The sequence below is a fragment of the Pezoporus wallicus genome, unplaced genomic scaffold (genome assembly GCF_028554395.1).
Source record: "Pezoporus wallicus isolate ANWC-B61680 ecotype Strahan unplaced genomic scaffold, APGP_CSIRO_Pwel_v1 scaffold_3294, whole genome shotgun sequence".
Lineage (NCBI taxonomy): Eukaryota > Metazoa > Chordata > Aves > Psittaciformes > Psittacidae > Pezoporus > Pezoporus wallicus.
In genome coordinates this window covers 17,022,295-17,032,476 of record NW_026635478.1, presented here as the reverse complement: position 1 = coordinate 17,032,476, position 10,182 = coordinate 17,022,295, and the positions used below count along the sequence as shown (strand labels likewise).

The 10,182-nt window shown below is 56.1% G+C and overlaps 1 protein-coding gene across 2 annotated transcripts; it reads left to right on the top strand.

The window, feature by feature from the left end:
• The first annotated feature begins 2,073 nt into the window (after positions 1-2,073).
• Positions 2,074-7,003, top strand: SMIM45 (small integral membrane protein 45). Of its 2 annotated transcripts, none has more exons than XM_057424567.1 (3): positions 2,074-2,270; positions 4,803-4,878; positions 5,373-7,003. In XM_057424567.1, the coding sequence occupies exon 3, from the start codon at positions 5,375-5,377 to the stop codon at positions 5,579-5,581; it is 207 nt and encodes a 68-aa protein (XP_057280550.1). In that variant the 5' UTR covers positions 2,074-2,270; positions 4,803-4,878; positions 5,373-5,374; the 3' UTR covers positions 5,582-7,003. The 2 variants fall into 2 exon arrangements, with proteins under 2 accessions (XP_057280550.1, XP_057280539.1); XM_057424556.1 differs by having other exon boundaries at positions 2,075-2,520.
• The last annotated feature ends 3,179 nt before the right edge of the window (positions 7,004-10,182 follow it).

The window sequence follows — 10,182 nt, the reverse complement described above, 5'->3', positions numbered from 1 at the left end:
CCTTTTTCTCCAGCCCGAACTTTTGTCTGAGAAGGGTTTCATGGTCTCTGCTCTGGCTGGGTGGCCCTCTCACATCAAACCCAACCCCATGCTTGCCTTCATCATGCAGGTGAATCTGTGGCTGCCAAGACATACGGAGAGTCGGAAGCCTGGTGGTGGGCAAGTATCCTGGAGTGAATGGCTTTGAGGGGCTTGTGTGTGCACAGCCACTCAGGGGCTTCCTGCAAGTGAGGTGGAAGCAGCTGGAAGTCCCCCTGGGCCAGGCAGAATGATATGCACATGCTTATGCCTGGAAGATGCTGAGTGGCGCACAGCAGCCTTATTCATAGTGAAAGCTGAGCAGCAGTGAAGCGTTTCCATGTGGTTTGAGCTGTACATGGAGCCTGGAGCCGTCTCAATGCCGTACCTCTTGTCAGAAACCAAAGGATGTGACAGCACCTGAGAGCCCTGTCACAGACAGCAAGAGCTGCCGTGGAGTCAGAGGTAGAGGCTCTGCAAGCATATCCCAGCTCCTGTGCTCATTTCCTGCTGCCTCCAAGGGTGCTTTGGACTCAGCTGGGAGGGTTCTTGAAGTAAGGGAGGCTGCCATGTCATGACATGTACTGTGCCTTTGCCTACCCTTAGGGTTTGCTCTGGGAACACAATAAATAATATCCTTTCAACATCTTATTTTTTCTTTTAAATCTGTTTGGCTTTTGATTTGTTCAAACCACATTTCTCTCCCAGTACTGTCAAAACCATGAGGCTTCTGCTTTTCTCCTAATGCAGTGGGATTAGTGAAGCAGTTATTGCACTGGTGGTCAAGGTGGGTGTCATGGTTGAAGCTCAGTGAGGTTAAAATTAAGGTGCGATTGCAGGCTTCTCTCTGGAGGCACATGGCAACCATCTGGAGTGCCCATCAAACCAAGCAGCAGTTCACTAATCCTGATGGATCTGGTCCTCCATGCAAATATCCTGCTAGGTAGAGGGGTATATCGAGCCTATACTCAATGCTTGTAAGCTATTATGAAGTTACATCAAGCAGAAGTGGGGCTTGGGAGGACAAAAGGAGGATCAGAAGGAAATGGTGGAGTGTGCCAGCCACCTTCCACAGCTCCTAGCACAGCCCTATCCCTGCACCAATGCATGAAACCCCAGCGCAGACCAGGAGACAGGTCCCTTGGGTGTATCACCTTTGGAGCTAGCAAGCACATATGGGCTCTGTGATGAACTTGGGGAGGGAACGAATCCCTTTGTGCCTGGAACACAATCTACTGGGAAGCCAGACCTTGCACCTCACAGCTCCTGGGGCATAGGCATGTAGCGGGCATGAATCTGGAGCTCAGACAGTTTGGTGGGTATTAGTAGCCACCAGGCCTTGACAACCACCCCTTGCAGGTGCCCTGCAGGGCTGTAGGTGTTAGAGGCTAAGCGGGCAGGGCTGGAGCGAGTTGTTGGATGGATTTTGTTAGAACGCTTGTATTAAACGACTGCTGGGTCATGGTGAAAAATTCCCTGTGTACAAAAAAAACCCAAAACACAAACAACAACAACAACAGCAAAATAGTTTGGTAGCTGTTCGGTGGTGTTTGTTCTGTGCTGCGTTGAAAAGCCAAAAATGTTTTAACATTGCAGCAGCCGTGACAGGGCCAGGTATGGGTCTGGGAAACAGTGTATTCCATTGAAAGCAAAAACACTACTTCAGGCAGCGATGGTTTTGTTTTCCACTGGAAGATAGTTTTGGTCAGTGTTGATTATTTCATTTTTGCATAAACCCCTCAAAAGGAGTACTAACCTCCCTCCCCCTTTCACTCCTGCCTCCCCCTGCCTCCATCCCGCTGCTGACAAGCCCCAGCCCCTGGCGGGGCTCACCGGTAGAACTGCGGAACCTTAACATCTCGTACATTTCCATCATCCCGAGCCTACACACGTGTCCCCTAGCACTTCGCCTCCTCCCCAGCCCCATCCTTCCTTCTCAGCCCGGTGGAGAGCAGCGGCTCCGGCGCTGCAGCCCGGGCTGCGGGTGATGCGGGAAGAGGGAAGAACATGCCTCGGCCGCGTCTCCCGTGGCTCCCTCCGGGGTACCATGTGCGGGTGAGCTCGGGAAGCCCGTTGCCATAACGACGGCTGCTAAAATCCTCCCGCCGCCTCCAGCTCTCCCCTACGCGGGGATGCAATTGGTGCAGACGCTCCCTCCTTCGGGGGCTGAGGCTGGCGGAGGGTGCCCTGGAGAGGCTGGAGGGGGGCTGTAGCTGCCGGGGAGGCGATGGGGGAAGCTCGCAGGAGCCGCGGTGGGAAATGAGGCTGCGTGTCACCCCTGCACGCCCCCGCCATCCCTCCTTCCCTCCCTCATTCCCTCCTGGCTTCCCTCCTTCCCTCCCGCCCTTCGCGTGTCGCCTCTCTCTGTCGCCTTCCTCTCCCGGAGCGGGGTCCCTTCTCCCTGGCACTGCCAGCTGGGGAAAGAGCCCGACTCATCCCGACCGGCCCGGCTGATGCCGGAGGGAGCAGCCTCACCCCGTCTCCCTGCGGCCGTGGAAGGAGGTAGGTGGCACGTTGCAGGGCAGGTGATGGGGTTTTGTCGGGGATGCAATGTATGGGAGCGGGGTCGTGTCCTGGTCCCCAGCCATCGGCAGCCCCTTGCCCCAAGCTGCCCCGGGGTGCCCAGTCCTGGGGAGTCCTCTATAGTCGGGGTGAGCCCATGGCTGGTAACGCTGCAACCTGGTGTGTGCTCCCACCCATTCACACGGGAAGGTTTTGTGCCTGAAGTCACCCATGTCCTGGCACTCTGCATGGCACTCCTGCCTCATTCACCCCTGCCTGGTCACCACTGTGTTTCTATGTCCCCTGCAAGCCCCCTCTCCCTGCTCCTGGCCTCTCCTGAGCAGTTTCTGCCAGGTCACTTTCAGTATGCCCCTGGGTTGCCCATCACAAGGGCACCCGCAGCACATGGGGGGGGGCAGCAGGAGGTGGCATGAAGGGATGCAGGGGTGACATTGAAGGAGAGGGGCTGGAATGACACATGTAGGAGAGTTTTCTAAAGGGTCAGTCAGCTTACCTCTGTGAGATGCTGCCTCAGATGAAGGACCAAGAACACTTATGTTGTCTCTGGGAGGTCACAGATATCCCATTGCAAAATGGGGTGCTGAGTACTACTGGTCCAGCAAGGGTTAAGGCACATTTAATATATGCAGGGCTGCTCCAGAAAGCTGACATCTTTGACTAAAACTCCCTCTTTTCAGCATTTTCAGCCAAAATCTGCTCACCCACCTGACAAGAGCAAGGGCTTTGCTGGGTTAGTCCTGCAGAGGCTGTGTGTGTGGGGAATGACACCTCAGCTTAGCCATGGCCAGGATCCTTCACTGGGGCTAGGGACAGGCGAGTGAGGGGGGAAGCAGCACAAGGTGAGGGCTGCATAGCAAGTAGACTGAAGAATAGGCTGCTGGCGAGGAGCTGGGAAGTGCTGGCGCTGCTGGCTACAGAGAAAGGATAAATTGGGAAGTCTGTAAGGCTGCTTTTTATTGCGGTACTTTTTGGATGGCAGCTTCACTCCCAGGTTTGGAAATCAGACGGTCAGGGAAGGAAATGGGGTTGCTGGCTTTTCTCCCGTTGCACCGGGGGCTCCAAGCCCGAGTCACCTTTTCTGACCATTGGTGTCATGAGCTGGGACTGATGGCAGAGGCACCTCTGGAAGAGGGGTTTGCAGCATCCTTGTCCTCCAGCCTGGCTGCAGCAGCTGAGGGGTGCAGGGGGTGCACAGGAGCTGCTTCTGCAGAGCATGGAGGAAAGTTGCACTGAGGGGCCTCTTGCCAAACCTGGACCTCAGACTCCTGTCAGGAGGCATGGTCTGTGCTTAATTCCTTCTGGAAGCCCCACAGCAGGATCCCTGCTCCCCACAACACATCTGCAATGTTACTGCAGGCTGGGGCAGGGAGCTTCTCCTGAGGGAGGCAGAGGCAGCCATGAAGAGGTGGGAGCAGCACCAAGACTGCCTTTTGTTCCCAGCCATATGGTGGCTGATGCTGAGCTGCCCAGTCCCCTTGGTCTTGATCAGGTGGAGCAAGGACCTGGCAAAAGGGAGGTGTGAATCATTGAGAGGGAGATGGAAAAAGTCCTCCAGGACTTGGCAATGGTAGGGGCAGCACCATGAGCAGCAAATCCAGTGGCTGCTGAAAGCCAAACAGCATGGTAGGAGGGGGCAAAATCCTCTGAGGTCTTCCCTGTCATGCAAGGAGAACAGATAAGTATCAACATCCGTGCCAGTAAGTGGGAGGAAACACAGGCCAGAAGCAGGAAAGAGGATGGAGATGCTCAGAGCTCTCCCCAGCCTCCCCTTAAGTGCCCCACACAAGGAAGGCAGTGGACATGAGGTTGCAGGCTGAGGGGTGTCTTAGGGGACAGTTGCAGGTGGCATCTTTCAGGTATCTGGAAAAGCAGGAGCTTGGCATGGGTGCAGCTCTGCCTTATCTGTTGCCACTGAAATCAAGGGGCATTTCAACACCCTCACTGGAGGGCAAGCCTGTAGGGCTGCTTTTTGTGCCTGAGCCTGGCACTACTGTGGGTTGTAATGCGGATTGCGCCATCGCAAAGGATGGGGATAAGGGCTGGGCACAAACATGGTGCCATTACAGCTTTTAAATTGCCCTGAGTCAGGGTGTATGTTGGCCAGGGCACCAGCAGGTTGTGGGGCTGGAACCCCATCTGCCTGCCCCTCCATAAAGCCTCAGCCTTGGTGGCCAGGCAGGAAAAGGTTTTCTGTCCTCCTCACTCATTTTTAGCACCGGCTCGACAGTGATCATGCGTCTGTGTTGTTTTTTGTCCCCCAGGGCAGCACTGCTGCAGACTCGGCACCTCATTCCTGGGTGGCAAGGGGTTCCTGGCAAGACAGATCGGCTGCCCCTGGTAAGTGGCTCCCGCTGCCCAGCACCTGATGTGATGTGGGATCTGGGCTCTGTTCAGCCAAGCGTTGCAAGGTCCTTGAGCCTTGGCAAAGCGGGACACCAAATAGGTGAGCAGCAAGGGAGGGCTCAACCCCGAGCCAGACCAGCTCAGACTGGGTATTCAGAGGGGTCATGGAGCATCAGGCAAAAGAGCAGCAGAATCCCCTACAAGCAGATGAGGAGCAGGGCTGGGGGCTCAGGCTCACCCCTGTCTGTGGGGAGGGAGCAGGACTGCCACTCAGTGAGGGGGTGCCAGCAATGAGCCAAAGGGATTGCTCTCTTCCAAAGGCTGAAGTGCCTTGGTGTGCGACCTAGCACAAACCAGAGTGTGGTGGGGCAATGAGGAAGGGTGTAGGGAGGCTGGGCCCTGCTGATGGGGCAGGTGTCTCATCATGAAGCTTGTTGTGTTTCTTGGGTGCTTACACTGCATGGGGTTTCTTGCCTTTTCTCTGGCAGCCATGCCCCACTTCTTGGATTGGTTTGTGCCGGTGTATCTGATGATCTCTATTCTCATCCTGGTGGGCTTTGGAGCTTGCATTTACTACTTTGAGCCAGGACTCCAGGAAGCCCATAAGTGGCGAACTCAGAGGCCGATAATGGAACGAGACCTTCGGAAGACACTGATGATTCGGGACAACCTGGCCTTCGGGGTGCCCGAGGTCTGACACGCTGCCCATCCAGTCCAGAAGAGCCTCTCCTGCATGGACAGCAGTCTGCAAGCCTCAGCACGGATGACAGGCTGGCCCTGTGCAAGCTGTGCTGATAGCAGCTTTGCTCTTTGCTGGTCTGAGTTTTGTACTCACCACTCACCTTTCTGCCCCTTTGTTTCTTAGGCAAGGTTTGTGTGGCACTGTAGGCTCAGGGCTTCCCACATGCTCATAGCCCTCACCCAGCCAAGGACTTCTGCTCCTTCCCATGGCCAAGACTGGTGAATGACTCAAATGAAAGGTCCCTTGGTAATCACACCTTCTCCCTCCCTGCCAGCCCAGCCAGTGCAATGCCCAGTGTGTACAGGCAGGTTTGGGAGAGCTCTGAACCTGTGGCAGCAGGTTGTCTCAAAAGCCTCTCATCACCTCTCCTACTACCCCAACACCCACCCTTTGGATGCAGTGGGTGCAGCAGTGAGTACCCTGGACATGCAGGGCCCTGTGTGCCCCACTCCTAATGTCCCAGGGGATGTCAGACAATGCCACCACCACATCTGCGTGAGTCTGTGCATCCCATGCCGCCTCATGAACCTGCCAGTAGCAGAGTGACCCACATCCCCAGGGTGCTGTCTCTGTTTAGTCCCTGATGGCTGCTTTGGGCAGCAGGAGTCCCTCAAGCCAGCTGCCTGAATCTGCCATGTGTCCTAGACGGGCTCATGTCACTCAGTCTCTCCTGTGAACCCGTCAATGGAAGCTTTCTCTTCTATTCCCAAAGAAAGGAGGAGGGTGTCCTGGGCTGGTTTGAGTGAGTGATGGTCCGTGGGTAATTCTCTGGGGATGAAAATTAATTTCTAGCTCTATGGTTTCTGGCTGAGGAAGGAATGGGTCAGAACATCCTGCAAATATTCTTGAGTCTTTCTGGGACATTTCATCCCTCATTAAGTCCTTACATTCAGCCAAAAAACAGAGATGTGAGTACCCTAACTGGGGAGTCTTGCTCTGCAGGGAGATGCAGTGAGTGAGATTACTCCTGTGCCCAAAGTAATGCTTGCCCTGGCAAGCAATTGCTCAAAGCGCAGGTGCAGCCTGAAACAGGTAAATCCCATGTATTTTTGTGCCTTGGTGACTTGAGCTGTGAAAGGGAAATGCCGTGGGGCTGGGCTGCATGGTCTGCATGGCTCACATCCCCTGCCCTCTGGCACAACACAGCCATATCTCCAAGTGCCAGCTTGGAAACCTTCTTCCTCACCTCCACTCCCTTGAGCTGGGGCTGCACTGAGCACGGACCCCAGCTGAGACATGGTGTAGCAATAAAACACTCTGTCCTGGAGCTGAGGGGCTTGGAGTCACCAGGGACAGGTTACACCGTCCCTGTGGGAAGGGGGGTCTGGTCTCTGGGGCCTGCGCCAGTGCAGACTGCTCTGCCATCGCACCTTCTCCAAACCTGCTTTCACCCGCTGAGTGGGAAGAGAAGCGGGAAAAGCCACCAGCCCGGTAAAACCGAAGGGCTGGGTCTGCTGCTGCTGCCCTCACCCGGCCGGCATCCGTGGTGTGGTGGGGCTCCCCTGAGCCCTCCTCTGCGCCCTCCTCTGAGTGCTGTCCTGCCTGTTCTCACCTCCGCTCTGCTCATGACTTGCTATAGAAACCAAGCAAAAAGAAGACAACAAACAGGTCAGGGCTGGACTAGAGAGAAGCTGGTTGTTCACCTCCTCTGGCTTGTCTGGCGCTGTCAGTCCTAAAGCAGCCAGTATTAAGCCAGGTATTTTCCATGTGTATGAAGGACTTTATTGCCAGCGGTGTCAAAGCCCTCCCCAGTGGAATAAAATTATGTGACAAAATGCGTGGCCAATGCTCGTTTTTCCTGTTGTTCCCCCTGGAAGCTGCCTCCCTGCAGCTCTAGGCAGGTAGCAAGGACCAGCGTGCAGTGAGGTTTCCTTTACAGCAGGATAGGTCCTCATCCGCGTGGTGTCTGTGCCGGTTATGCCACAGGGCTATCTAGGAATAATTCAGCCAAATGCAAACACTGCCTGAAAACTGAGACTGTGACACCCCTATGGGACCTGTGCAGCCAGAGAGACCTCAGGGGAGAGGGAAATAGTCACAGATACTGAATTAAACTGTGTAAAGCATCAGGCAAGATACTCAGTGCTGGGCATACTGCCCAGGATCAGGTTGGTGTTTTCCACCTTCTCTGTCTCTTTGCCTTTAAAGTAGCAGAGAAGTTAGTTTGTCCTTATCCCCAGCACTCCTCACAGCTTGTTGTTATCCCTCCAGCCCTCAGCCCTGGCCACCCAAAGGCCGGGTGCATGACCTGACATGCCACTGTGGGTGCCATGCTTTGGGTGCTACGTGTGCCCATCTCTCCTCTTTGCTCCCATTTGCCCAACAAAACACACATATTCTCATCCTGTTCCACCAAAACACTTTTCTTCTTCCTTCCTTTGTCACTGCATTGCCCTTCAAAGTCTCTTTCATGGTGAGGAAGGTGCACAGTGGAAAGCTGCTTGCTCGACCCCGAAGCTGACAAAATTAAGAAACAATCAGTATAATGAAGCAGCAGAAGAAAACCAGAGTAAAGGAAAGAAGCGTTAACCTTGATGAACACCTGGTGAGCGAACTTTCTCAGGAGGGCATAATCCTGTAACTGAAATTTGCTATTTGAAGGGGGGGGGGGGGGGAGTGAGAGGATGGAGAAACATTTAAAAAATTCAGAGATTTTTTTTTTTTCCCAATCACCCCGGTTGTCCTTGGGAGCAGCCAGCCCCGGCCTGACCCGGTGGGTCTGCACTGCTCCATCACCTCCCACCAGGAGAGCAGGGCAGGGGCTGTGCCGTGGGGCTGCCCATGGTGCGGGGCTGCCCACGGCACGGAGCCAGGAAGGCGCCAGGGCAGGGGCAGGAGCGGCCGCAGCGCTAGGCGTGGGCACAGGGCACAGGCTCGCTATTGTCCTGCCCGGAGGCGGGCTGGCCGCTGGGCAGCGCTGCCGGGGAGCTGCGCCCCGGGACGCCGCGGCCCCGGCAGGGGGGACCGCCGGGACCCTGCCCTCATTCTTGCAGCCATGGAGGAGGACGTCGCCCATCACCGCGGCCACCTGCCCGTTCCAGGCGGCCCCAGTCGCATCCCGACCCCGTCGCAGCGGCGGGACAGCCCCCTTGGTGCCCCCACGAAGCGGAGCTGCCTCTCGGTCACCCTGCGCCAGGCCAGTGCGGGTGCCGGGGGGCTCCCCTGGGAGCGGCTGCGGGGTCCGGCCCCCATCACCCCCGTCCCCCCTCGGCCTCGGCCCACAGTGGCCTCGGGGTCCCAGCGATGTGGCGGGGCCGAAGCCTCCCTGGTGATGAAGATGGGGGTTCCCTGCGCCCCACCATGTTCCGGTGGGTCTCTGCTGCTGGGATGGGCTGGGCAAGGGGGTAGGGAGGCACAAAGGGGTGCCTTGGTAGTGCCATGGGGCTTGGCATGGGGCAGGGCCCTGCGGGAGCAATGGGGTGACATGGGGAGGATGGGGAGCAATTCCTTCCTTGGAGGCCATTTCTCCTTTCCCTACACTGTGAATGTGGGTGGGCAAAGGCAGACAGGAGGTGAGCCTGTGTGGAGGTGAGCCTGGCACTCAGCAAGGAAATGGACAGCCATGGGCACCATGACAGGAGATGCTGGGGGTGCTGGGATGTTTCTCTGTCTGTCATCTGTCTTAGGCAGCCAGGCTGTGGACCACTCAGCCTACTCTGGGTAATGACTGACAGTGATTCCTAAATGGTCCTGTAACCCACAGAGGGTGCAGTTTCCTTTTTGCCCTGGCCCCAGCACAGCATGGCAGGGGCAGAGTGCAGCCAGGGCTCACAAACAGACTCACAGAATGGTTTGGGTTGCAAGGGACATTAAAGCTCATCCAGTTCCTACTCCCTGCCACGGGCAGGGGCACCTTCTGCTAGAGCAGGTTGCTCCAAGGCCCTGTGTCCAACCTGTCCTTGAATGCTGCCAGGGATGGGGCAGTCACAACTTCCTTGGGCAGTTCCAGGTTTTTTTCCCCACTATCTAATCTAAATCTCTCCTCTGACTGTTTATATCCATTCTCCTTGTTCTGTCACTACTTGCTCTTGTAAAAAGTCCTTCTCCAGATTTCTTGTAGAATGCAGGAGAAGGAAACACAGAGAGAGGAAGGGGCATCCCCCTCCAGGATGTGCCCCCTCTCCAGATGCAAGCACATCCACTGGGCACATGCAGGTGGGCAGTGCAGGCATGTGTGTATGCCTGCGGGGGCACACGGGATGTGACCTGCGTACCCCAGCATGGCCCATGGGCAGCGCCTCTTCCTGCTCACCACACACATGAACACACACGCACGTACACACTCATGCACACGTGTACACACACACACACACACACACAGAAGGGACAGCGCTTGCTCTGCCTCTGCACCACGGGCTGAGAGCCAGGAGTCACAGCTCCAGAAGAGAGAAGGTTTCTCACGCCTCCACAAGCGGATCTGAAGGGCAAGTCACTTCTGATGAGCCAAAACATTCCTAATTTCCCTCCTCCGGGAAAGCAGAAGGGAGGCCTTGCAATAAATACCTAGGGGAAAAGAGTGCCCTTGAGTGCCCTGCCAGAGCCAAGCTGTGAAGGGT